The sequence below is a fragment of the Chlamydotis macqueenii genome, chromosome 3 (assembly GCF_036417535.1).
Source record: "Chlamydotis macqueenii isolate bChlMac1 chromosome 3, bChlMac1.mat, whole genome shotgun sequence".
Lineage (NCBI taxonomy): Eukaryota > Metazoa > Chordata > Aves > Otidiformes > Otididae > Chlamydotis > Chlamydotis macqueenii.
Window position 1 is genome coordinate 27,422,904 of NC_141558.1, and position 27,723 is coordinate 27,450,626.

The following is a 27,723-nucleotide window of genomic DNA, read 5'->3' on the forward strand; positions in this document are numbered from 1 at the left end:
TGGATTTCAGGGCATCTAGGACCATCTGAATGTTGACTCCCTGAGTAAACTATGAAAAAATTGCCCCTTTTCCATGTCTTTTACCCCACACAATCCACTGCAGAATGCTGATCAATGTCTGTATACTTTTTTTTACTTTCTGTAACAGAACAACAGAACTTGGTCTCTGTTCCACTGTTTCTAAGTTGGCAGCATTTAATTTCTAAAATGTACTGAGTCAACAACATAAACATCAATCTAAGTGCTGGTTTTGTAAGTTAGTACCAAATTATCTCTAAAATGCATAGACTAGATAGGCATTGCATGTTTTTGTTGACAAGCTGGTAGTTGAGTTAAAGTATAGAGGATGCTATTTCCACATATGAATTGCTGTAGCTAGTAGGTAATATTTCAAAATACATCAGAAAGTTTAAAAATGTTTCAGATTATGATGTAACTCTTCTTTTTTTTAAAATCCATTCTAGAACCCGTTGTCATAATTCTGGGCCTGTGGCACTGTCAAAGAAGACCATCTCCCAAGTTGCAGAGATATTTAAAACAAAAGGTCACTGTGAGAACTGTGATAAACTGTTCGCTGATAAGAATCAGATCACCCAGCATAAACAAACCACTCAACATAACATTAAAGTTCTTACTACAGTGGAAGAGTCCATCTTGATGTTCTGCCATATCAATGGAAAAAATAAAAATCCGTCTCATTTGTGCCATATTGTGGATCGATCAAGACCACTGCTTAAGAGACATTTGACTTTGAATGAGCCTGCCAGTGAAATGGAGTCTACTCCTTCAAAACAGAAGAGTAATTTAAAAGATAAAAATGAAGATCACATAGTAAACCAAAGTCAAGGTAGTGCTTGCAAAGTAAAAGCCTGGTTTTGTGAATGCCTTCAAAAGTTTTTTACAGAAGAGTCAGTAGAAAAACACATTTTATCAGCAAATAGAATCTGTCACAAGTGTGCTGTGTGTGGAAAGCTTGCTGAAAATTCAAGCATTATCCGCCTGCATATGAGTCGATTCCATGGGGGAGCACACTTAAATAATTTTCTTCTCTGGTGCAGGGCATGCTCTGTAGATCTTCGCAGAGAAGAGGATATTATGGCACATGTGACTGAATTTCATGGTGGACATAGTTACTATTATGAGCAAGAAGCTCTAGAAGATGAACCTATGCCGTCCGCTTCCGACGCAGCATGCGTTTCTGCAGGTGAAAGGAAAGACTGCATTCCTAGTCCAATGGAACTCTCACCTGAAAAAAGTCCTATTCTGGGAAAATGGCAATGCCGCATTTGTGAGGAGATGTTTGAATCTGAAGAGAGTGTTAAACAACATTGCATGTCTTTAGAAAGCCATACATTTCACAGATACTGCTGTGGCTTATGCAGAAACCACTTTCGGAAAGTAGGAACGCTACAGCGACATTTCCAAGAACATCATAACCAGGAGATACAGACTAAATACTTCTGTGGCCTTTGTGGTAACCTCTTCTTTGACACAGAAGAAGAATTTCTAATCCATTATAAGGAGATTCATAGCATGGACTATGCATTTGTGCCTGAGCAGATAGAAGTATCAATAAAAAAAGAAGAGGACTTCCTCCCAGTAGAAAAAGGAGACCGTTTAACCTGTGGTTGCCGGACAACTTATGTCTCCAGAGTAAACAGGAGGAACGACTATGTAAATTGTCAGAAAGCCATGCTGCAAAAAGGAAACTTATGGTTTCGTTGCTGCTTCTGTTCTGCAACTGCACAGAATTTTGCCGATTTGAACAGTCATCTCAACAGTCATACGTCAGTGAAACATAAGGAAGAAATCTATGTTGTCAGATGTGCTGCATGCAACAAAAACTTCGACGATCTTCAGAGTGCACATCAGCACTATCACATGAAACACTGCTTCTTGCAGAAACCTGATCTATCAAATCTTGCATCAGAACCGGAAAATACAGTCTTTACGTTCACAGCAAGCGGGACTTGTGTGGACAGAAAACCTCACAAGCTAAAACTTCAAGCATCTCCATCCAAGACTCAGGAAAGACCACATTCATCTGCTCTACAGGGAAAGAAAGAAAAAAAGGAAAATTTAGCACACTCTGAAGAACCTAGTGAAGGTTTGTAGAACTTTTTTTTTTTTAACATTAGAAAAATACTGTTGTTTTTAACACACTCTATTTTGATGTCAGTACAAGTATGTAGCATACCAGTTGCCTATATCAAGTCTGTAAATCAGCTCAGAATTTAGTATTTGTTATTTTTCAAAGCTACATTTTGAGTTTTTGGTATTTGAGTTTTCAGAACTTGGGCTTAACAATTTACAGCTATGTGCTGTATGTATGAAGTCTTTAAAAAGCAAAAAGTAGGCAGATGTGGGAACCGTGGGACTGAAACATGTAATTTTCAAATTAGCTGGGAGCATAATTTTGTATTAAAAGAAAAAGGACAGTCAAGGACCCCAAATAGAGATCTAACCCCTAGAAAAGCAAAAGTGGTCTGTAATACACACACATTCAAGAGAAACTTGCATTCTTTGTATGTGTAAATATTCATGAGCCTGGTAGTGCTTTCTGTGTGGACAGTCCTCTTGTAACACCATCTTCTCAGTTTCGTTTAGCTTGCCAAAAAAGATTTTCAGCTGAGAATTTATGTTCCAAGTCTGTATTAGTTTTTTTTTTTGCCTTGAGCATGTAAATATTTTTTGAAGTTCATGTCACTTCTAAGAATGACATCAAGAATGCTGAAGGTGTACCTTGTGTTCAAAAACTCGAAGTGTTTTTAATTACTCATGATGTCATAATGCTTTTGATTAGAAGGTTGACATTTATGTTAGATATAGAGAAAAAAAGTATGTTTCTAAACATTTTGTGTGCTTTTATGCATGTAAGCAATTAAATGTCACAGAAACTTGCCATAGTAGGGGGACTATTAAAATGTCTCAATGCAGGACAACAGCTTTCTGTGCCTAGCACAAAACTCTCCAGCTCTGCACCATCATATAGCTAGACTCTACGTTCTTCTAATTTGTGCATTACTAAGTGCTACTTCAGTTGATTTAAAAGGAATGCAATTGCCAAACGGGATCATGTTTTGTAACTTTTAGCTTAGTTGAATATATTAATTTTCAAAAGCATGTCTAAGGTGATGTACGTTGGTTGACCAGAAAGTCAGGTGAACTTTAAATGCATCCTTTTTATCCCATTGAAGATGGTGAACTTCCTGATCTTGACTACCTGAGTACCATGACTCACATTGTGTTGGTGGATCTGGACAACTGGGGAAGCTTATTCACGCAGCTGCCAGCTAACCTGAACCAAGGGACATTTATCTGGGGCTTTCAAGGTAAAAAATGGTTGAAGGAAATAGAGAAGATTAACAAGTCTACACAAATACTTGATGAGAGATAATTTGAATCTGAGAGAATGAAGAACAGGAAAAAGCAGCCACTAGGGCTGCTTATGTCACAGTGTCACAGGCACAATATTATAGAGATGTTCTTGAATTTTTCTAACTCAATCTCAATCTCCTCTGCCCTTATTATTCCTTGTAGAATGTTGTTCCAGGATTGCTAAATGGTTTAGGAGTCTTTCTGGCTTCCCTGCTGAACTTACTTAGGCTATATCATACTAGGTTTTCATAGTTATCAGGACAGCCATAATACTTGGAGATTGTTTTCTTTCTAACTCCTAAGTCCTTGTCATAATGTTCTTTCTTTTTAGTTCCAAAAGGCATGATTTTACTTTCTTGTACTTGAATTTTGTTCTGTCTCTGGCTTGCTCTTTAAGAATGTCTCTGGTCATCCTGTACATCAATAGGTGTATCTCACATCTGGAAGATGCCACTAGTGGTACATCAAGGTGATTGACTGAACTTGTATTATTATGGATTTTTAAGAAAACATTTCCGGAAGTCTACCAATAGCATCCCTTTAACTTGATGCTTTTTCTTACCTGACTGTCCTTGAACCAACTTCTCGTCCACCTCATGCTTTTTCTACTGTTTTTCTCTGTATCTGCCTTTATAATTATTTTGCCTGTGTTACATTGAATACCCTACTAAAAAAGGAATAGTTCCAAATATTTATTGGTGGAAATACAGACATAATCTTAACAGACTTGTAGGAATTGTCTTGTGTGTTTTTACACTTAGTAAACACCATTGCACTCTACTTCTTCTTTATTTAATTTTCTTGATTATCTCATCCTTTAAAAGATAATCAAGAACATCCTGAAAGCTCCGAGTTTTCATGCTGCTGAGGTTGGACAGAAAGGCCTGTTGATGCCAGGATCACTTCCCGCCCCCCTTCTGCCCACCACCCTCCCCCCCCCGGCCCCCAATCTTAGAAGCAGGTATTGCAGTTAGCTGATGAAGGCAGAGCAAGTATGTCTGTTAGTGTAAAATATAAGTTCTTCAAACAGTCAGCTGTACTCCTGGATCTGTAGATTAATGTCTGGTTAGGAGTTTTGGGGACAAATCCTTTGGTCTTCTCTTAGAGTGGATTATGCTCCTGAATTTTGTGTTCTGCACAAGCATTACTTTGTATCATTGTCTGTATTGTAATTACTTAGCCTTTGACCTCTCTATACAATAACAGTATATGCTTGCACTTGCACATATACATGCACAAAGCCACAGGAAATACTGATTTGAGGGGATTTAGATTATGCCTAACAATCCTGGATTTCTGTTTCGTCTTTGCTGCCTGGCTGCTCCATTTATTTATTTTCTTTTCTGTATGGTTGAACAGCCTATTGTTCTTAATATCTTTCGTGAGGCTTTGCCTAGCTTGACTTCTGATCAAATTTCACTTTACCTCTGCACTCCTTAACTTGAGGCTATTGTGACTTGGGATTTGGTTGTGCCTTTTAATCGCTGAGAGTTAGTTGTTTATATCTACAGTTATTCAATCCACTTGGCTTTGTAATTTTTTTTTCTTTTTCTACAAATAAGAAACTATTAGGAATCTGACCTGAAGAAATATCAGGCCTGTTTGACATCTAAAGTCCAAAGCTACTCTATCTGGGTTTTATAAATAATTATTTAGTAAAGAATAATTTTTCAGTTATGTCAAACTTTCCCCATTTAGATTCAGACGCTTGCTTTTGGTTGTACTTTATTCTATTTAATTTAACCAAAATTGTTTTGTCATTAATTGATCCAAGCTTATTTATTATTACAGGATCTTCTGTGCTGTTACTACTATTTTCCAAGTGCCCTATTCAATTAAATTGCCCTATTTTGATTCAGTAAGAAAAAATTGATTGAACTCAGGAATGTCTGAACTGTATTATTGTCAGAAATGTCTCTTCTGACCTATCCAAGGAAGATAAATAATCCATAGTACAGTCTTAGTGTTACTAATCTATTGTTAGGAACCTCTTTTAATACTATAAGCTTACCCAGAGGTACCTCTGTGCTAGTTAAGACACTGCTCAGGGGTGTTCCAAACACAGGTGCCTGCTGACACAGCCCAGCCCATGTCAGTGCCACTCAATTTCTTGGTTCCCAAATGAGGTTGCCGTGTGCAGGCTGTGTCATGGGGACGGCTGCTGGAGCACCTGAACTGAAAAACCCACATCAAAGAATTAATGGTGATTAAAAGAGGCCATATTCGTATCAGAGAACCCTTTAGCAGGTTTAGTGTCAACTGTATTGTTACAGAGCCTGGGAAGACTAAGGCTCCCAGGGACATCTGGATTTATTGTTGTAGGTGCCCTCATAGTAATGATTTATAGAGTTATTTGGTGCATGCTGTTGTTAAGCCTGTGAAAATATAGCAATATCCTTGTCTCTTGTGATTTTTTTTTTTTCCCTCAATTTCCCAAACAACATTTCTGATTTTCTTTGATATTTTTTTTTCTCTCAATTTCCCAAACAACATTTCTGATTTTCTTTTGATTTTTTTTTTTCTATGATGGTTTTGCATTATTTCTGTTATTCCTACTACTAATACAACCTTACCTTTGCTTTGAGTTCCTCTATTGCATTGCCCAGATTCTATATTTTTTCTGTTTTCAGATATTCAGTTGTCCTTCACCCATCTGTGGTCTGGCTCCACCAGAGTAAATACAGTTCTGGCATTGTTTTCAGCTGTCCTGATCAAATGTTTATATTGTACATTCATGCAGCCAAAGACAGGTGGTTACAAGTCTTTCCCAAATAGCAGAGACTAAGGCTGTCACAACAGATGAGAATGATTTGCAAATAACATTTTTTTTTATCATGGACTGATACCCTTAAATCATTTCCATGTAGCCTGTTATTAAATCTTTGAACTTTGAAATAACTTTTTTATACTCTTAGAGCCATTAGGCTGAAAAGGCCAAAAAAAACTCCCCCAAAACCCCAGGAGAAGTCTACTGAAGATGGCTTCTACTTCTTTATAAGACTGGGGGTGGGTGGGTTGGAAGACACAATGCTCTGTAGCCTTTTTACTTGTGCCTTAGTTTCACGTATCCTCCCATGAAGTACTATCAATGACTGCTTTCACTTTCCATTCAAAATCCTTTTTTACATCCAGACAATCTATCATCTGGCAGATAAAGCAACACTTTTTCCTCCCCATTGCAGACCCATTATTTTTTAGCAATTGAGAATGTCATAAAATTCTTATTCACTCCCTTGAAATTGCCCTTCCATTTGTTTTTCTTCTTATGTTGTCATAGTAACTGCAAGCACCTCTGTTTTTCCCTCTCCTCTTCAGAGACTTGCTACTCCTTTCCTTTCCCTTGAAACCTGTTTCAGCTTGGTATTCTTTTTTTCTGCAGCAGACCTGTTACTCAGCTAGTCTCTGTTATCCAACTATTTTCTCAGTCATTAACTACATGTTCTAGAATACTGTTGAGAAAATTCCTGCACTTTTTTTTTTTTTTTCCCCAGTTGTACCCTCATTTTGCTGATCCTTGATTGCATCCAAGTGTTTGTCAGGACTCTAGCATTTTTTTTTTTTTTTTTTTCAACTGTTGCTCTAGTTCTAGGATCTTATTTTTAAAGAGTTCTGGTATGTGATGTGTCAGGCAGTTATAGAGTGTGTTGTAAATAATCTTGGGCATTACATTAGCACAGGATTCCCCAAGAGAAGCATTTCTGTTACTTGTACTGTGTTCACAGAGCTCCTCTGCTTCTGCATGTCAACTATAGCTGTGCTTAAAATTGGAAAAAAAAAACAAACCCCATCCTTTTGTCTAAATGCACAAGACTTCTAGAAAATAAGTTTTTCAGGATTAGAAGAAAAACTAACACAAAATTGAATGAGAGGCTTTGTACAGGATCAGGCTAGCTACTTAGCTACTTTCTCCTTTTTTGCTTTCTAACCCAAGAACAAGGATTTTGGTTATATGTTTATTTTAGCTTTCACATTGGTGAGAAATTCTGTCTTTAAACCAGATTTCACTTTTGCCTTTTGGCATTCTTAATTCATGGTGTAATTTCTGGTTTGTTTGTGTTTTGGTTTTGTTTTGTGGTGTTTTTTTTTTTTTTTTTAATTCACTGTTTAGGAGGAAACGGCAATTGGAAACCTCCAGTGCAGTGCAAAATTTACAATTACCTTAAGAGGATTGGATGTTTCTTTCTTCATCCACGTTGTGGTACCAGAAGAGAAGCTGCAGACTTTGCTCTCTGTGTTCACGTAAGTTATTGCATGCTTTCTTTATGGTTGTGTTTCTATACCCAGAGAAGAGTGGCAGATAATACCTGCTGTTGGAGTTAAGTACTAATTACAGATGAGATCCTCAGATTCTCTTTGCATGACTTCTACGCCCACTAAAAAGAATGAGAAACCTGTCACTGAATTGAGTGGAGACAGCCTGTTGAGAAGTTATTAACTTTTTTTTTTTTTTTTTCTGTAAGAATACACAGATTAGCCCAAATAGGACATCAGTCTATTGTGGAGGGGAAGAGGGCTGGTTAGGGAAGGAATAAAATACCACGATTCTTTTCTGTTTTGGAGAGAAATGTAACTCCTGCCTCTTTCTTGAAGTAGCCCAAATCTAGAGCCATCTTTAAGATGGAGTTGGATGAGTGCCAGTTTCAAAGACCCTGTTGGACTGACAAAGAGCAGCATCTCTGTTCAGCAGATGTAGGGCTTTGGCTGGATTGGGAGAGGTGCAGGTGAAAGGCCGGAATCTGGGATGCCATGTGGACTCATGTTCTTAATATGGTGCTTTATCAGTTAGATAAAACTACTTGAGAATCTAATTATGTGATACAAGCGTGTGTTGCAATAGTGTTTGTGTGTTATATTACACTTTTTAAATGATTCTTCAAATGCATCGCATAGATTACTTCTTTTATGTGGAGATGGTTCTGAAATGCTGCTTTTCAGGAATTTATTCCATACTCCATCTGGTAGCCATTTCCTGTATCTGTTGTCATATGTATAGAATAAATGCAGTGTCAAACTGTTGAAATCCTACCTTTCACAGTGGTATAACATGCATTGGACCATAAAAGCAGAGGTAAGTTGCTGTAGAAGGCTTTCCTGTGAAGACCTGTCTTACGAAAAGCTAGCCAAACCTCACAAGATAAAAACATGATCTCAGTTCAGCACTTACCATTTGTTTCTGTACAGGCTGGTCGTCTGGATGAGCACCTGCCCAAGCAAATTCCTTTCACTGTACTTTCTGGAGACAAAAGCTTCCTGGAACTGGAAAGTCAATTTAAGATGACCCAGCGGTCAGCTCGCATCCTAAATCCTCACCACATTGAAGGAGACATGATGTGTGCCTTGCTAAACAGCATTTCAGATACCACAAAAGGTAGAAAGTGAACACTAAATACAATCTTTCCAGTAAACCAATAATTCTTTCCAATAAAAGAATTGAATGCCTGTGCTGGTAACACAAGATGTTCCTTGATACTTCTTCTATTGTACTGGTATTTCAATGAAATAAGGATCAGAAAATCAATGTGCTTGGGGCAAACTTTGAAGCCAGACTTAATTAAGCATTTTTATTCAACATAACAAACTCTGTCCTCCCTGTATTCTTTATTATAGCAGGAGACAAACTGTTGTTTCAATCTGAAAAACTCCTTTCTAGTTTAAGATAAATTGTGTAGAGCACTCTTTTGTGCATATTTGTCAGTTTGTACTCAAATCTAATTTGTTTGATTTGTTCTGGGTCTGAAACAAATGTGACCCAGATGGGGGTCATCATCATGTAATGATGCTAAAGCATCATTATTTTCTAAAATATCCCTACCTATTTTAACTCTGATTGTCCTCCTGGCCACTTCCAGTCACTTGATATTTGTCTTCACTGGCACATGGCTCACACATCCATTTGGAGGAAAATTATCAATGGAAGCTTTTAAGTTCTGTAGAATGCCGTATTCTAATTAATGGCACACTAAAACAATCAGTGTTTTCATATAGGATAATCAGAGGGTTTGAGCCAGCTCATTCTTGTGCAAAGGATACCAGAGCTGAGAAGTTTTAGTACTTCTCAGTATTTTAAATATCTTAAAGTAAGTTTCCTAGAAGACCTGACATTTCTCTATAGACACATTATTGCGTTTCATGTCATCGTCTTGTGGTTTTGGGGACTCATAAATTGAGTGCATATTACAGAAAGTTGTTTCTGAATTAGCCCTAAACTATCTTGAGAAAAATACACTGCTGGTCTTGATGCAGATGTATGAGAGCTATCATATGGTGCTGCTGTTCTTCTAGGAAGATTAAAGTGGAGTGCTAGCACTGAATGGTGAATTGGCATCAATTGATTAAAGGGAAAAAGGATAGGATAATTAAATGGTTTCCTGAAGAAAGTGATCTAAGGTGAGCTGGAATTGATTTATGTGCCTCTGATCCAGAAAAGGTGCTTACAGAGTTTTCTGGCCATGCCAGGCACTTGCTTATCTAGATTTCTCAGCTGTTCTCACCAACAAGCAGGGGCTGGTGGAGAATATGGAGCTCAAGGGCAGCCTTGGCTGCAGTGACCATGAGATGGTGGAGTTGAAGACCCTTAGGGCAGCAAGGAGGAAGCACAACAAGCTCTACCCTGGATTTCAAGAGAGCAGACTTTGGCCTTTTCAGGGATCTGCTGTGCAGAGTACCACAGCATACAGCCCTTGAGGGATGAGGGGCCCAAGAAAGCTGGTTAATGTTCAAGGATCACCTCCTCCAAGCTGAAGAGCGGCGCATCCTGACAAAGAGGAAATCGAGCAGAAATGCCGGAAGGCCTCCATGGATTAACAAGGAGGTCCTGGACAAACTCGGACTCAAAAAGGGAGCCTACAGAGGGTGGAAGCAAGGACAGGTAGCCTGGGAGGAATACAGGGAAACTGTGAGCAGCCAGGGATCAGGTTAGGAAGGCTAAAGCCCTGACAGAATTAAATCTGGCCAGGGATGTCAAGGGTGACAATAAAAGTTTCTGTAGGTACATTGGGGATAAAAGGAAGACTACAGAAAATGTGGGCCCTCTCTGAAAGGAAATGAGAGACTCGTTACCTGGGACATGGAGAAGGCTGAGGTACTCAATGACTTTTTTGCCTGTGTCTTCACCAGCAAGGGCTATAGCCACATTGCCCAAGTCACAGAAGGGAAAGGCAGAGACTGGGAGAATGAAGAACCACCCACAGTAGGAGAAGAGCAAGTTTGGGACCATCTAATGAACCTGAACATGCACAACTCCATGGGACCCAATGAGATGCACCTGCAAGTCATGAGGGAACTAGCAGATGAAGCTGCTAAGCTACTATCCAACATATTTGAGACGTTGTGGCAGTCCAGTGAGGTTTCCACCGACTGGAAGAGGGGAAGCACGACCCCCATTTTTAAAAAGGGAAATAAAGAAGACCTGGAGAACTACAGGCAAGTCAGTCTCATCTCTGTACGTGGCAAGGTCATGGAGCAGATTCTCCTGGAAACCATGCTAAGGCACATAGAATGCAAGGAGGTGATTGGTGATAGCGAACGTTGCTTCACTAAGTGTAAATTGTGCCTGACCAGTTTGGTGGCCTTCTGTGACGGGGTTACAGCTTTGGTGGACAAGGGAGGAGCAACTGACACCATCTATCCATACTTCTGCAAAGCATTTGACACTGTCCCGCACGACATTTTGTCTCTAAACTGGAGACACATGGATTTGATGGATGGACCACTCAGTGGATAAGGAATTGGCTGGATGGCCGCACTCAGAGTTGTGGTCAACAGGTCAATGTTGGAGTGGAGACCGATGATGAGTGGCGTTCCTCAGAGGTTGGTATTGGGACTGACCCCGTTTAACATCTTTGTCGGCGACGTGGACAGTGGGATAGAGCGCATCCTCAGCAAGTTCACTGACAGCACCAAGCTGTGTGGTGCAGTCCACACACTGAAGGGAAGGGATGCTGTCCAGAGGGACCTTGACAGGCTGGACAGTTGGGCCCGTGAGAACCTTATGAAGTTCAACCAGGCCAAGTGCAAGGTCCTGCACTTCAGTCAGGGCAATTCCAAGCACAAATATAGGCCAGGTGGAGAATGGATTGAGAGCAACCCTGAGGAAGAAGGACTTGGGGGTGTTGGTGGATGAGAAGCTCAACATGAGCTGGCAGTGTGTGCTTGCAATCAGAAGGCCAGCTGCATCCTGAGCTGCCTCAAAAGGAGCCTGGCCAGCTGGCTGAGGGAGGTGATTCTGCCCTTCTACTCCACTCTCATGAGACCCCACCTGGAGTACTGTGTCCAGCTCTGGAGCCCCCAACATAAGAAGGATGTGGACCTATTGGAGTGAGTTTAGAGGGGGGGGCCATGAAGATAAGAGGGCTGGAGCACCTCTCCTATGAGGAAAGGCTGAGAGAGTTGGGGCTGTTCAGCCTGGAGAAGAGGAGGCTCTGGGGAGACCTTACAGCAGCCTTCCAGTACCTAAAGGGGGCCTACAAGAAAGATGGGGAGAGACTTTTGTCAAGGGCATGTAGTGATAGGACAAGGGGTAATGGCTTTAAACTAGAAGAGGGTAGCTTTATATATGAGGAAGAAAATCTTTACTGTGAGGGTGGTGAGGCACTGGAACAGGTTGCCCAGGGAGGTGGTAAACACCCCAGCCCTGGAAACATTCAAGGCCAGGTTGGATGGGGCTTTGAGTGACCTGGTCCAGTGGAAGGTGTCCCTGCCCATGGCAGGAGGTTGAAACTAGATTATCTTTAAAGTCACTTCCTGCCCAAACCGTTCTGTGATGGAGGTGTGATTCCCAGCCAGAAGCAGCCATACCAGTAAAACTTATTGGCATAGTTAATTACAGAACTGTCACTTTCACCAGTGCAGTTTGTCTTGCTTAAGTGGGAAGATGACTTTTCTCCACAGTTTTATCCATAAAGCTACACATTGAATCATTGCATTCCCACTATGGATGTGTTCTTTGTAGAACACCTTGAAATTCCTCAATTGATAGATCTCTCCTAATGTAATTATAGCTATAACTATATGTTAATGTAGGAGATGGTTCTGGCTTTAGGAGCTTTGCATATTTTTGGGAGGAAGAGTTGGAGGACAGCTGTTACTTGCCAGCAGTCAGTTTAAGTCAATTTAGCTGCAGGGGCTTCCTTTCTTGTACAGTTTGTGGTGCAACTTAATGATATGAGACAGTGAGGAGAGGGGAATGACTGTCTTGCTACGAAGGGTACTCTGACTCCCTGCCTGGGTAGTTTTGCTAGTGTAGCATTATTCACCAGGATATACTGGCTCAGAGGTGATGACTTTGATCTAACCATTTTCTGTTTATAAACTATACTTCAGTATTTTTTTCTTTTGTTTTGCTTTCAGAAGTTTCCTAATCTAACACTTCTTTCGGTGTCCTTTACTACGTTAATATTTAATTTACTTTTGTGGTGATGGGCATTACTGGGAGGCCCCAAACCTCAACTTGCTGGTTGGCTGATTGCTGTGCATCCCACTTAAGTTATGTACCTGGTTGTTATTAAAACAAATCCAAACTTTGAGCACCTAAGTGACAGAATCACGCATGAGTCCTTTGGCTGTCAATGTTCCCTGGCAAACTTGTAAGGATCAGAATTATCTTGAGCCATCCTCCATGTCTTTCTCCAGTCAGTGTCAGTGAGGGCGGACCCAGATAGTGACAGCTGCCTTTGGTTCCTGTTCTTGTATTAAAACAGAACATTAGAAAATTCGGTTGTCATAATAGGCTTGTGTTCTCTGCGTAGTGGGATGATGTCATTAGCAAGAGTCTATAAAGTTTTTTAGAAATATAAAGCCACCACAGAGTACACATTTCACTGTGTGGCTCAGCAGTGTCAGCAAGCTTTTGCAAGTCTCAGTGTGGCAAGACCAGTATTGGAGGGCTGAGATGGAAGGTCGTGCAATGTATTATAGGTTGGTATAACCTGTTGTCCTATTACAGAAATGCAGCTGAATATAAGGAAATATAAACAAGAATTTCTTGTTGTGTGACTTTCTCAAGCCTGTGGCTATTTTTCTGGAGGGAGAAATAAGTCAAAAACAGTTACCACACATAATTGTGTTGAAAAGTATAAGACAGTTGTTGGTATTAGATGAGCTTCAGAATGAAAAAGCTATTTCCCTGAATCGCCTTCAGAGCTATCATTAGCTTGTGAGCAACTGGACTGTATTTGGATTGTGGCAGTCTTGGACAGTTGCACCTTGTGAACCATTTTACCATCTCAGCAGCACTGCTATGGGAACTGTGGTACGTACATTCATTTTGAAATAAATAAAAATTCCTGCATATGCTGCAATAGGATATCAACTTATGTTACCTTAGGAGACCATTAGCTGTAGTGGATGCATGAATTTCCTTTGAGGTATGAAAAGAGTAGGCAAGATATTTATTTTTGTTTGCTCTCTTCTGCTGTTAAACCTGAGTTCATAAATGCAGAAGGTTTTTTTTTTTTTAATTTTATGCTGGAGACATAACATGATGGGAGATTCATACATGTTAATGGAGTGGTTTGAGAAGGGTAGAAGAGTTTTCAGTATCTCCCTTTGTAATTCCTTTGCAAATGAAAGTTTGTAGCATGCAGAAAAACACCATCATTCCCTTGTCTTTGTCATGACACTTGATGTCTAGTCATGACAGTACTACTATAGCTTCCACATTTAAGGAGTGCTGGAAAATATTTAGGAGAAAGCTGGTGGTAGGTTAGGGATCATCATACCCATCCTGATACTGACAGGAATGCTACAACTTCTTAGTTGACGAAAGTGATTTTTGTGGGAGCTGATGGCTTTAGCTTAACTGTATTTCTCAGTTATGTTCAAATGAGAACCTTTACTGACTGAGCTCTTAAGCAAAACAGATTTTTTTTTTTAATAATAAGACCACCAAAATTTTTGGGGTCTGTCTTCTCCTTTCTTTTAAAGAGCCAGGCTGTTTCATGAGACTGTCAGAATCAATGGTGTAGTGATGTTGCCTGACAAATAGCCACTGCATCTCTTACAACCTCTGTAAGGTTCATTTCCCCTATACTTGAGTTTTGAGCCTGCATCTTCAGTCTGCTACTATTGCCTGAAGTGTTTATATACTACTGAATGCAGCTTCTATTAGAGTTTGTATTTGGAAGAGCAGGATTTCAGTCCATTTTGATGAATGCTGCTTCCTAGCTCCCACTGTCCCAAAAAACTTTTGATTTACATACAGCCAACAAAAGAATTCAAGAGGAGTTAAGAATTAACTTACAGAAGACATTGAGGATAATTGTCTTCTCAGTAGTCAAGTTTTTGTGGGTGTTAAGGTCCGATATGAATACCACAGCTGACTCCAGTGTCTGCAATTGGAGAGACAGGGATTCAATGGGTGGACTGTTTGGTGGATAAGGAATTGGTTGCATGGTCACACCCAGAGGGCAGTGGTCAACAGCTCAATGTCCAGATGGAGGTTGGTGACAAGTGGTGTCCCTTAAGGGCCCATAGTGGGACCGGTACTGTTTAACATCTTCATCAGGGACCTAGATAGTGGGATGGAGTGCACCCTCTGCAAGTTTGCAGATGATGCCAAGCTGGGTGATGCAGTCAGCACACCTGAGGGACATGATGTCATGCAGAGGGACCTGAAAAGCTCGAGAAGTGGACCCATGCAAACCTCATGAGGTTCAATAAGACCAAGTGCAGGGTCCTGTACCTGAGTCTGGGCAACCCCCAGTATCAGTACCGGCTGGGGTATGAAGGCGTTGAGTGCAGCCCCACTGAGAAAGACCTGGGGGCACAGGTGGGTGAAAAGCTGGACATGAGCTGTTAATGTGTGCTTACAGTCCAGAAGGCCAACTGCATCCTGGGCCGCATCAGTGTAGCCAGAAGGTTGAGGGAGGTGATTCTCCCCCTCTACTCTGCCCTAGTGAGACCCCACCTACAGTACTGTATCCAGCTCTGGAGTCCCCAACATAAGAAGGACATGGACCAGTTGGACAGGGTCCAGAGGAGGCCACGAAGATGATCAGAGGGCTGGAGCACCTCTCCTATGAGGACAGGCTGAGAGAGTTGGGGCTGTTCAGCCTGGAGAAGAGGAGGCTCCAGGGAGACCTTATAGCAGCCTTCAGTAGCTAAAGGGGGCTTCCTTATAGGAAAGATAAGGATAAACTTTTTAGCAGGGCCTGTAGTGATAGGACAAGGGGTCATGGTTTTAAACTAAAAGAAGGTAGATTTAGATTACATATAAGGAAGAAATTTACTGTGGTGTTTTCGTTGTGCCTATATATACATATGTATAGCATATAGGAATAATACAACTTATGTATTTATTATATTATAACAATATATAATAAATATATAAAGATAAGATTGTATATGATATATTATTTATATATTATATTTATATATGCATAAACACAGCAAGTTATAATTTATTATGATATAAACCAGTATATATTTTATATATATATAAAATCCACCCCAAAGCTGGATGGAGCTCTAAGCAACGTGATCTGGTTCAAGGTGTCCCTGCTTACTGCAGGGGGGTTGGACTAGATGACCTTTAAAGGTCCCTTTCAACTCAAACTATTCTATGATTCTATGAACAAGAATTGTGGCCAAGTGGATGAACTGGGAGGACCTCACCACTCGAACCATACAAAAAGTCCTTCAGGTTTAATTTAATCTGGTTGTGAATTTTAGAGAGGTGTCTAAGATGAAGGTTAAATGAAAGCCTGAGTGACCATTATGGTACTGGCCACAGTTTCCCAAATTGCAATTGGAGGAGGGTTGGGGATCGAGAGCTTTATTTTCAGTAATACTACAGTTGAATTTGCAGATGAATGAGCATCTGTAGGGAGAAATTGAGTGAAGGTTTAGTCTTCATGGAGGAAGAGAGGTCTTATGTACTTGTGAACCCTGAGTGAGGAGTAGCTGTACTTGCATTTGCAGATGATGTTACCTTAATGAAGAAACAGAGATGAGAGCAGTAAGTATTAGGAAGGAGTATGTGGAGAGGATCATCCAGGGACATATTGAAGAAAAAATAAAGGAAAGGATTCTGGAAGCCAAGGAACAGTATTTTAAAGGCAGCATGTTCAGTCATTCTGAACATGATTGCTAACAAAGGTCAGGATGAGGTACTGACTTTTAGTCCAAGTTTTTGGGTAAGTAATTACTGGGATCCTGAATGAGGTAACTTTAATGGTATCCTTAAGGTAAGGTAACACTAAAACTTCAGGCATCAACTGTAAAAGTAAAAGGGCCAGTGGTTGCAGAGACAGTGATTTAAGTGTGATATTAATTACTGTACATTAGGATGGAAGAGGCAAATGAGATTGGGAGTTACTGAAAAGACTAAAAGGAGGAGCATTGTAGGAGAGAGAAGTGGAGGTAGGGTGTCAGACTGCATAATGTGTGAAGCAGTCAGGAGGTGCATTAAGAACTTGTGCAGCAAGAAAGGAGGACTAAGGCCAGGGAGAGGAAATTGGGTCACTGAGACAGAGGAACCAGTAAACCTAATGGAAATTATTAAGGGGATGATTGCAAGAGAAGAAAGACCGATATGGGAGGGGAGGAGGAGAGAGGAATTATGCTGAGCCATCTGGACAGCTAATACAAATTGAAGCTGCGATGTTTTGATGTCAGGACAGTGGGTGGCGCTTGCATTCTGTGAAAGTTTACCAGTCTCTTCCTACAGTAAATTTCTATGGGAGATGCATGAAATGTCAAAAAATCACTATATTTGCTCCCATCCCTAAGGTTAATCTTTCTGTTCTGAGCTCTATATTAATCCAGAATTTACTTTCCTGTTTCTTTACTTACTTTCTTCTTATTCTTCCATCAATACGTGAGAACAACAGCGAGCAGTAGGATTTCTTTGAGAGAACAGGTACAGTCAGAGTTTCTTAGCTGTTGTTTATTTAACAAAATGTACTAGAGAAGAGGCTGTATCTTAAGATCTCTTGGCTGAGAAACTAGGCAACTGCTTTTCCTCTGATCCCACAAGAGTCAGGAGCTACAGAATGTGCTAAGCATTTTAACAAGAGAGACAGGACATGCCCGCTTTCTCCAAATTAAACTTTCTCATTTACTTTTCATCATCAGAAGATGCTAGCAGTACCAGAAGTATATGCTGATGAATTGTGAGCTGGATGAGCAAACTGGCTGAATGGCCAGATCTGGAATGTGGTAGTCAGTGGCATGAAGTCCAGTTGGAGGCCAATAACCAGTGGTGTACTCCAGAGGGGGTACATTGCTGGTTATTGTGGATCTGATCCTGTTTAACGTCTTCACTAATGACCTAGGGCAGAGTGTACCCTCAGCAGGTTTGCTCATGACACAAAACTGGGAGTGGCAGCTGATACACCAGAGGGTTGTGCTGCCATCCAGAAGAACCATGACAGGGCAGAAGGGGGCAGACAGGCACATCATGAAATTCAACAAGAAGTCCGGAGTTCTACACTTGGCGAGGAACAGCCTCAAGCACCAGTATATGCTGACCAGGGGTCAACCAATTGGAAAACAGCTTTGCAGAAAGGACCTGAGAAAAGACACAGAGTAGACCATGAGCCATCAATGTGCTCTCACTGCTAAGAAGGCCAGTGGTACCCTGGGCTGCATTAGAATGACTGTTGCTAGCAGGTTGAGGGAGCTGGTCCTTTTCTTCTGCTTGGCACTGGTAAGGCTGTAACTGTCAAGTTCTGAGCTCTCCAGTACAATATATTTTTGCTCATATTCAAAAGCTGTCTGGACATAGTCCTGGGCAGCTGGCTCTAGGTGATCCTGCTTGAGCAGGGGCGCTGGACGAGATGATCTCCAGAGATCCCTTCCAACGTCAGCCGTTCTGTGGTATTTGGATGGAGGATATTGTTAACTGGAATCCAAATCTCCTTGAGAGCAGAGTTCAGTCACAGGGTACAGACATGCTATGAGCAGCACTAGATCAAGCACAATGACCTGTCCCATATGGAAGAACAGCCAGGTCTATTCTAACTTGAGGACGCATCTGTTCAATCAGTTGGGCTTTCCTTCTCTTTAGTTGACAAGTGATGAGTTCTACACTCATATTTCTTGCTGTCTAGCCCCTAAAGGAAGCTGAATTCCTACTCCCCAGCCTCTTATTTGTTCGAGCATTTCTAACTAGGATTTTTGCCTGCAGTTGGCTTTTGTTCTGACTGTTACAGTCTTATTTCTGATTCTCATAGAGCCATATCATAACATCTTAAAATGGAAAGAAGTCTTGCAAATAATGAAAAGAGAAGGCAGAGTGTAGCTCATGAGACTTTTAACATGTTTCATAACCACATTTGACTCTGAGCTGACTCTCCGCCCCTCCCCCCGAACCTAGCAAAGGATCATCAGTACTAATTGTTTTCAAGTTTCATAGTTCCTGGCAGTGGAGTGGTGTTTCTTCAACTATGCTTTAAGCAGACCTGTTCTCTACGATGTTATAACTATCAAGTAGTATTTAGTTATTGCATATCAAGTGCAGTGATAAATTACAGGGTAGGCAGCTTGTTTTAAAATGTTTAAAAGTTTTGCATGCCAGTTTGCATATACCTCTGTTCCAATATGAATGTGTACCCCATGTTATTACACTGGTGTAATTAAGGTGATGTGACTAACAAAAGATTTTGGCAAGATGAGACCTGCATTAATACATAAGATGAATCCTAAACTTTTTCTTAATGAACTAAAATAATAATTCTATCTACAAAGCCGGTTTTAGCATTCATAACTGTCCTAATTGACAGTGAAGTCAACTTAGCTGCTGACCTGCTGTATTCTGAAAAATGAGTGTCAAGTTAGCCTGTTGCCTGGGTTGAGGAAGTCAGGACTAAGCAGGAAAGTGCTGTCTTCTAACAGTGTGTCAGTGGGTTGCCATCATGGCTTTTTCTGTGGCCAGTGCTAACTGACTCAGGAAAGTTGACTTCTTTAGATCATATCTGAAAGAAACTGATGAATTCCTGAGTACTCTGATTCTCGGCTGTTTAGCCGTCTATGCATGATGCCAATCACAAGAATATTGCCTTTCCCATTTGCCAGCATCTTCTGTCAAGTTGCCTCAAACCCCCCCACAAGCCTTCAGGAAAGTGCTCTTAATCCATTTTTATTAGAGATGGAAGCAAACCAGAGATTCCTTTGTACTATGCCTTATTACTTATTGCTCTCAAGGTCCCAATTCTTCCATTATACTTAATACCAACAAATTAGGGGGTGATTGCTTCAAGTGTTACACCTATAACAGGTACAAAACTTTTTCGAGCAGTCTGAGATGTCTTCCAGGCTAGAAGATTAAAAGGATGGTTAATAAGGGAGAAGTCACTTGTGCAAAGCCTTTTCTTTGCCCTTTTTCCTCCCTTTCATAGGTGACTGTAATGACATTTGTTTGGGTTGTGTGGATTTTTCTTTCTTTTGCTTTGTTTGCTTTGTAAGGTAATGTAAAAAATATTATCTTTTCTGCCCAGAGATAGTAGGCAGCTCCAAAAAGGATTCACAGCCAGTCTGCTAAGTGACTGGAGGAAGACCACTTTAACTGCAATGTGTATCCAACTATTTCTGGCATCTTTCTGGGCTCCTGATCTCTATTTGTTACCAGCTGTTGGAGTCCATATTCCTGAAATTAGGAAAGCCAGTGACATTGCTGTTCAAATAAGGTATATGTGTCAGAGGTTTGAAAACAAATTTTACAAAGTGTATCTGTCTTTTTGAATACCTAACTTGGGTAATTTAAAATGTTGGCAGTCACACAATCAGTAAATTAGATCTCCATATCGGAATGTTCTTTGCGGGTGAACTTAATCACAAGTACGTTGGTGTACTAATAAATGATGACTTTAAGGGGAGTGCTTCTGTTATGACTGTAGGAGACCTAGTTGACTGCGAATACTGTAAGACCTCATTACAGAGACCATCTCCCAAAATAGCAATAGCCTGTAGCAGGAGAATGAATACATACTGTGACTCATTGACTTGTTTATTTTTTAACCTGTTGTTTACTGAGATTGTTTAAAACAAATAGAAAACAAAAACAAAACCAGAAAAATTCCCCAAAAAAACCCAAGCCACTTTAGGTACACCAGTCCCTACTAGACACTTCAAAATAGTGCTGTCATTCTGGAGCTGAAAACCAGCCTTATGAAGAGTGTTATTTAGAAAGGCAAAGGTCGTGAAGTTCTGGCTGGGCTTGGCTGTGATGAATTGGCAGATTAAAGTAAGCATATCGACTTTTTTCTTCTGTGAGACTTGAACAACATCTGCTGAATTGCACTGCTCAGTTGAGTTATAGCACTCCATTGTTCAAATGGCGTATTTAGGCTAACACCCTGCCTAGGCACAGACACACTATAGCACTACTTCCCAGTATTAAATCCTTGATACATTTTGTAGACAGTGAGTAATGTGGGGTTTTTTTAATAACTGAGTAACAAAAAAGCAAATGCAGTAGACACTAACAGTAGCTTCTGCACTGTATATTTCTTGTTACCACTTTAAAATAATATACAATTGCAGCAGTCTGCCTCCAGAATTTGGGGAGAAAGGAAAGAAGTACCTGGAAAATAACTCTCTTTCTTGAGTTACTGTCTTAAACTACCCATATAATAAATTTTTTTAATCTTGAATTTCAGATCTTAACAACTGTATTTCTTCAAATCCAACCTACACTGTTGTTACAGTAAGAGAAATGCAAGAGATTTAACTTTTATTTGAAGCAATGTGTAATTTATGTTTCATATGTGTATTTAAGGTTCAGATAGCGAAGAGGATGAAGATATCAAACTAACAATGAAGAGGAGCTTAGAAGAAATCAAGAAACAGGAAGGTCTGTTAATTTTTACTTTTCTGTGTTCAAGAGTGCTGTTAATTATGGAAGACACAGAAATTAAACTTACAGTCAGTTTTATGGCAAGTGACCTCTCTCAAATGCTGGGCAATCTTGAGTAGTTAAGAACATGGTGATGAGTTATAAAGAAAAAATAATTTCCTAACCTGAAGAGTATGTCAGCAGACTCAAAACCTATTGTACTGGTGCACCACCAATTAAAGACTTGACTGAGCTCACTTTGTATCAGTTTAATATGACTGTGTTGACTCAGAGTAGAGCTACTGACTAAATAGTTTAACTTCTGAATAAATAGTTTAAAATTAGGTATTATATCTCAACAAAGCACTCAGCTCTCCTAGAAGAGCTGTAGGATTATGCATAAGTTTGAATCAGCAGTACGGCTGTTTTCTCACATTGTATCCTACCTTATTTGAAATTGTTTTAATCCTTTTGCTATTGTGCTTAGTGGTGGTGTTCATACAATGTAGCCATTAATTTTCACTGACGGACTACACTGCACTTTGAAAATAATGTATTGTTTAAAGGCTTGACTCTGCCTTTCTACCTTATGGAAATAAAACGAACTGAAAAAAAATCCATAAATAATTTGTATGAGGTCAATGATAAATCTGATGAACTGAATCTTGTATTCCCAGAATTTATTCAGTTATAAATTTACCAACTGTTTCTAAATATTACTTTTCAATGCCCAACATACGCATTTACAGTACCGAAAGTCTGTCATGCTCAGGTCCCCCTAGCACTGGGTATTGCCATCGGGGACAGCAGTGGCATTTGCTGCGTACCAGAGGTCTCAGTTCTGATGCCACAGTACTGAAGCCATCTGACCTTATGAAGCATCTGGCTTCAGCTGTGTTCACGGGCTGCCTGGGTGGTTAATGGCAGCCCTAGCATGAGGTAAGAGGGAGTGAGGAGGCAAGATCAACCCCAGAAAGAGGTAAAAAGGAAAAAGCTCTAGCAACTGCTGGAAGAGGAGAATGCAAAAAGCAAGCATAGGAGGCAGAAAAAGCTGCTTCAGCAGCTCCAGGGAGTAGAGGACAATACAGGTATTACTGTGGAGCAAACTGCATGCTGTTAGCAACAGAGTCACAGTTTGGACCTCCTTCTTGATTCTTGCACATGCTAATGACAACATTTTTCGTGTCTGTAAATGGCTTTCTGCTTTATTTTGGTTTCAAAATTTCTTTTTTGTTTCTGTGACTATGTAATGTTTTCCTTTCAGAAACTAATGTATCTTTTTATGAGTATTTCTGGATGTTGCAAAAAAGTCCAGGTGAATGAATATGACTCTGCTGTCATAAGAGAGCATTCATTGATGCTATTTCTGTTCCAAATCTAGACCTTGCATAAAACAGCTCAACTATAATCAAAGTTTTAAAGTCTGTTATATTAATATATATTATTATTCCATTTCCTTTGTCATAAGGACAGACAGCTTTTGTTTTGTGCTTATGTCTTCCTAAAGCAGAAGATGAATAATTCAAGGATAATTGTGTCTGAAAGCTGCTTTAATTTTTAATATTTACTGTAAACGTATTTTTTTTAATATTTACTGTACATATAAACCTTACTTATGATATTTAATTCACTAACACCAAACAATTAGTGCCTAAATCAACCTAAATGTAATGCAGAAATGAGGTTTCTATTTTGAGTATTACAAAAGGTGTTTAAGAGAGGTTGTTAACAAGTCAGAAGAGTGCAATGCAGGCTTCCTCTCTCACCATAGATGTGTTACAGCCCTGATCTAGACTATTCTTACTGTTGATATGACCTTTTTCTCTACTTATGCCTGGCTTTCCTAGTAAGAGTTTCAACAGTGGTGCCAAGTTAGAATGTAGATATGGGAATATCTATTGATAAGGAACTGGAAAGAAAATACTGAAACCTCTCTGCTTGTTTTGCGTGTCTGTCTTTTTTGTTTTAATACTTTATTTTTCCTGGTGCATACATATGGGTTCTAATTCTGGTATTATTTTGACAAGTAAATATGTAGTTGCATTATATTCTAAAAATAATTATTGGGCTGCCCCTGTTTAATACAACAGAAGGTTGTAGAGGTTGTTCCTATATTTTGAAGTGTTGAAAAGATAGTGTAAGACAGAAGGAGGGAAAATACTTTCTTTCTGTTTCTCTACCTTTTTTTGCAGTCTGCTGATGATGCCCATGGAAGTAATTTGTTGCTTTATGTAGTAATGTTAGTGTAGTTGTGTTTATGACTAGTTATCAACCATAGTTTGAGATTATAATTGGGTTTATTTATTTATTTATTTATACAGAGCAAGATGCAGAGTTGGAAGAAGCTATCAAGAGAAGCCTGGAAGAAATGTAAATGAAAATACTTCAGTATACTAACACCATGTAATTGGAGCTGTTCACAAAAATGGAAGCTTGTTCATCTATTTACAAAGGTTCAGAAATACCACTTCAAAAACACATCTGTATCTTGAATTGTTAGATTTATAATCTAATTTTCTGTGTCTGGGTGATGAATAGCTGGAGTTTATGGATATCCACTGCAATATATTGTGTATGATAAAAATAAATTTTTAAGCCTTTGCATATTCTGTTTCTAATGGATGATGACTCAGTCTCTCCAGTCTAGCTGTATAAGTTGTTCCCTAATTAGTAGGCTGGTCTTACTAGGTATTTTGGGGTGTTTAGTTGTTGTTCCTTTTTTTTTTTTTTTAACATTGGTTTTTGTATTTAGTTTTTCTGTTACAGAATGTCATTGTCCTTATTTACTTTTTCATGTGGTCTTTGCAACAGATAAAGACAGTAAACTCCAATTATCTCAAATTTGCCTAGTTAATCCTCTTACAAAGAGAAGCTTAGATCCCAGGTTTGTAAATTGATCATATGACGTAACTCTTGCCTGTGGCCACTCTCACCTCACAGACCATAATTTTGTCTGTCCTGTTTGTTATAAATGTCAGAATCAGGACCACAGGCTGTACAGTTAGTTACCTTTATTTTTATAAATGTGTATGTTTTTTCAATAGTAGCATGGTAGAGTGTTGGATTTGATGGCTTGAAGTTTGAGAGGTTCGGTTCCTCTCCCTAGTCTGAGGCTGGACCAACTTTTTAAGCAAACAGAAGGTACATTAACTTTCTAGTTCCTGTTTGGAATAGGTGTGAGAGAATTTAAGCTGTGTTATTTCTACATACTATTGTCTTTGCTCCTTTCTGCTGATGAAGAGGTGGCCTTGGATAAATGAATGTAAATGTGTTAATTATTTTTGTACTGTCCTTATTTTAAGGTAAACAATTATTTCTGTGTTTAAAATTATCTATGACACTTTTTTCTGTTCTTTTGTTTAAAAAATACCTATGCAAGCTGTCCAGCTTTACCAGCCTATTATACTTCAGTTAATGATTGCTGTCAATCAATAAGAAATCTCAAATTAATAAAATGCCAGCTTGATTTTTAAATTATTACTCATTAGCCTGTGAGTTTGCTTCTAACTGCTGTAAATCTAAATATTTATTATGCAAAAAAAAATACTTTTTGTGGAGAGTAAGACAAGAGGAAGGCTAGATTTTTCTCACTCTCGATTCCAAAGAGTCAGAATAACTACAGCTGTGTGTCATCATCGTTAGAAAAGTTGGTAAACTGGCACTATTTTATTTCCAATCATGATTCTGATATAATTGCTATCTCTGAAATGAATAGAATTAATGATTAATCTAGTGAGTTATCTCAGCGCTCATTAGCCATCATACAACTTGAAGAAACTGTTCAAACACTTGAAAACTGTTTGAACACTTCCAGTGCATTTGACTCTGACACCCAAGCACTACAGAGTGAACAGGACCTCTTAATGTTCTTCAGTTGTGCCTGCTGCTTGCTTCCCACTACAAATCTCAGATTAATTGCACTCCTCTTCAAATCTGGGTGTGTAGTTCATACTGCTGCTGAGGAAGCCCTGTTCTGGAAGATTCTGAGTTGCCTTTAGCTACTGACTTAAGCTAAATCCGTTCCAGAATTTTTCATACCAAGTTCTTCTAATGAAGGGTGGAATGAGTGAAAACAATTTTCATTCTCAGAAACATCTCAATTCAATTTATAGAGGCTTTTGAGCAGGTTTTGTTGGGGTTTGAGGTTTTTTTGTTGTTGTTGTTGTTCAGTGCAGACCCAAAAGTTGCAAATTCATGTTGAAAAGATGATTCAGCTTGAGAAAGTTCTTTGCTTGGCTCAACAGATGTTTAAAACATGGGTAGATGGTCATCTCCAGAGTTGGCTAAATTAGCTTTTGATCATGTGCTTTATTCCTCATAACCCTTTATTCTGTCATATATGTAAAGTTTGCTTGTACCTGATGGGCCATGACTTAATTAGTTGCATTAAAAAAAGAAAAAGCTATGTGTGCACACGTGTTCTATACTTGGAGCTCCAGTTATTAAACACGTTGTATTGGCCTCCTCATCACCTTACCAAAACAAGTAGCAAATCCCAGCCACTTCTGTAAGACTTACAAAACAGCTAAATAGAGTTCTACTCTATGTATTCTTTTTATGTTAAAAGTAGTCTCCAGAATTACTGATGTCTTGAAATTTATCCTAATTTTCTTTGGTTTCTTTGAGGTTCTCTTAACTCTCTGAAATTTTTGTTTGCAAAGTTTTCTTCCATCACATCCTTTTGATACTTTTGTTTCCAGAATAGCAGAGAGAATTGTATTCTTAAAACATTGCGTGTACAGACATGTGACTTGTTACTCACCAACATCTCTTGGTGCTGCACCTTGTTCTTCAGTTGGAAAAGGTGTCTTGTAAATGGTGATGTTCCAGAATTTAATGTTTCTGGCTGAGGAGTCTTGTTTAACTGGCTGAAATTTTTGACGTTTGCCCTGCATATGCTGAGAGATTTGTTTGCATTTACGAGCACAACTCATCTGCTAAAAAGAGCTTGCCCAGCATCCTTTATGTCTGTACTGTAAGTCATTTGTCCTGCCCTTTTAAAAATTATTTGCTTTTGTGGTGATATTTGAGTTCACCCTTCATTAGTCTAAAAAATCCTGTGGTGCTTTTTCATATTTATCTTTAATAAGGAAAAAGCCTAATCTCCACCTCACTATCACCAGCTGTTCATTTTAATGCTTTTCATTTCCTTATGGTACATAAATTTTACAAAACTGAAAATTGTGACAAGTTGAGATTGGTACAAGGTTCTTATCTCCTTGATGCTTTGTGTGCCATATTCTTTCATATCAAACAAAATCCCTCTTTTGGTCTTACTCAGAGACAAGATGAGATGCCAAATAAGTGAGTGTAATTTATGAAAGTCAATGGAGACTAAAACATCATGCCTGTCTGGTTGCTTCTGCAGTTTAATAATGTATTTAAAAAAAAAAAAGTAGCTTACTGTAAGGTATTTGCTTTGTATTATGTTTTTGGGTGGTGGGTTAATTTTCTTAGCTCTTCAAGAGTTAAAGAAATTTCATCTCCAGGCTCCCCTTCTCAATAACTACTCAAGGTTTTCAAAATAGAAGCATAATTTAGTTTATCTATGGTGCACAAGTTCAGACAGCTCGAGCTGCGTGCCTTCAGAGAGGGACCCCAAACACCAAAGTCCCTGGGCAATTATACCCTTACAATTTAAGTTCCTGCCCCTCACGTGACAGACAGTTCAACAGTAATATCCGGGTCTGGGATAGTCTTGTTTTTCATTGGGTCCTTTTCTTGTCTCTAGGTGGGTTGTTCTTTTTCCTATTTCCAGAGCTGTGGTTTATGCTAGTGGTTATTATGTCTCCCTTTTCTGGCTCAAACTGATTCTGGGGCTTTCTGAATTTTCTTATTCTTCCAATCAGATAAAAGGTCAGCATTAAGCAAGCTTATAAGTTCTACTTCATCATGAAGGATTACTTCTAAGTGCTTAAGCAAAGTCCTTAAAGCCCTTTACAACATATTAACAGCCTCCATAATTTTACATACACTCCTCACAATCTAATTCCGTCATCCCCACACGCTGTTCGCGTCTCGTTTGGGTCTAGCCCACATGCTCAGGTAGCTCAGCTTTTCCACCTTCCACAGCAGAAGGTAGACAGAAATGACCACTCCTGTTCCTATAGCGGTCGCAGAATGCAAACCTTTACAGAATCTTTACCAAATATGGTGAAGTGTATAGAGGTATGAAGTTATGCTGTCTTCGTTCTTAAAAGGAGAGTATTCTATCATCTGCTTGTGCTCTCCTAGCAATGTTTACAGTGACTGCTGTAAACCGAAGGAGGTGAGGAAGTTGGATGATGAATTGTTTCAAAATTAATTTAGAAAAGTTGGCTGACATTAGCACAAAGATACTTTCTGGGAATTCTTTCCAGCTAAGTAACTTTAAGAAAGTCTGCATCTGCGTATTTCTCTGCTTCTAAACCTCCTCAAAGTTCCTATAGAAATTCTTAATTCAGGGGGTTTAGAGCTCAGTTTTAACAGTCTGGATCAAATAATATGGTCTGAGATATTATAGAAGTGGATGTAAACAAGTCAGAGAATCTATGGCAAAAGGCAAGTACACACGAAGTGTGCACTTGGATGGC

The 27,723-nt window shown here is 39.3% G+C and overlaps 1 protein-coding gene across 2 annotated transcripts in view; it reads left to right on the plus strand.

Annotated features, from left to right (window-relative positions):
• Positions 1-25,554, plus strand: part of ZNF451 (zinc finger protein 451) — a 44,050-nt gene extending 18,496 nt beyond the window's left edge. For both annotated transcript variants that reach the window (XM_086745423.1, XM_086745424.1), the window contains exons 10-15: positions 465-2,107; positions 3,198-3,332; positions 7,487-7,617; positions 8,560-8,746; positions 21,095-21,169; positions 23,473-25,554. In XM_086745423.1, the coding sequence (XP_086601549.1) occupies positions 465-2,107; positions 3,198-3,332; positions 7,487-7,617; positions 8,560-8,746; positions 21,095-21,169; positions 23,473-23,525 (2,224 nt within the window). In that variant the 3' untranslated portion in view covers positions 23,526-25,554. The remainder of the gene's footprint in view (positions 1-464; positions 2,108-3,197; positions 3,333-7,486; positions 7,618-8,559; positions 8,747-21,094; positions 21,170-23,472) is intronic.
• The last annotated feature ends 2,169 nt before the right edge of the window (positions 25,555-27,723 follow it).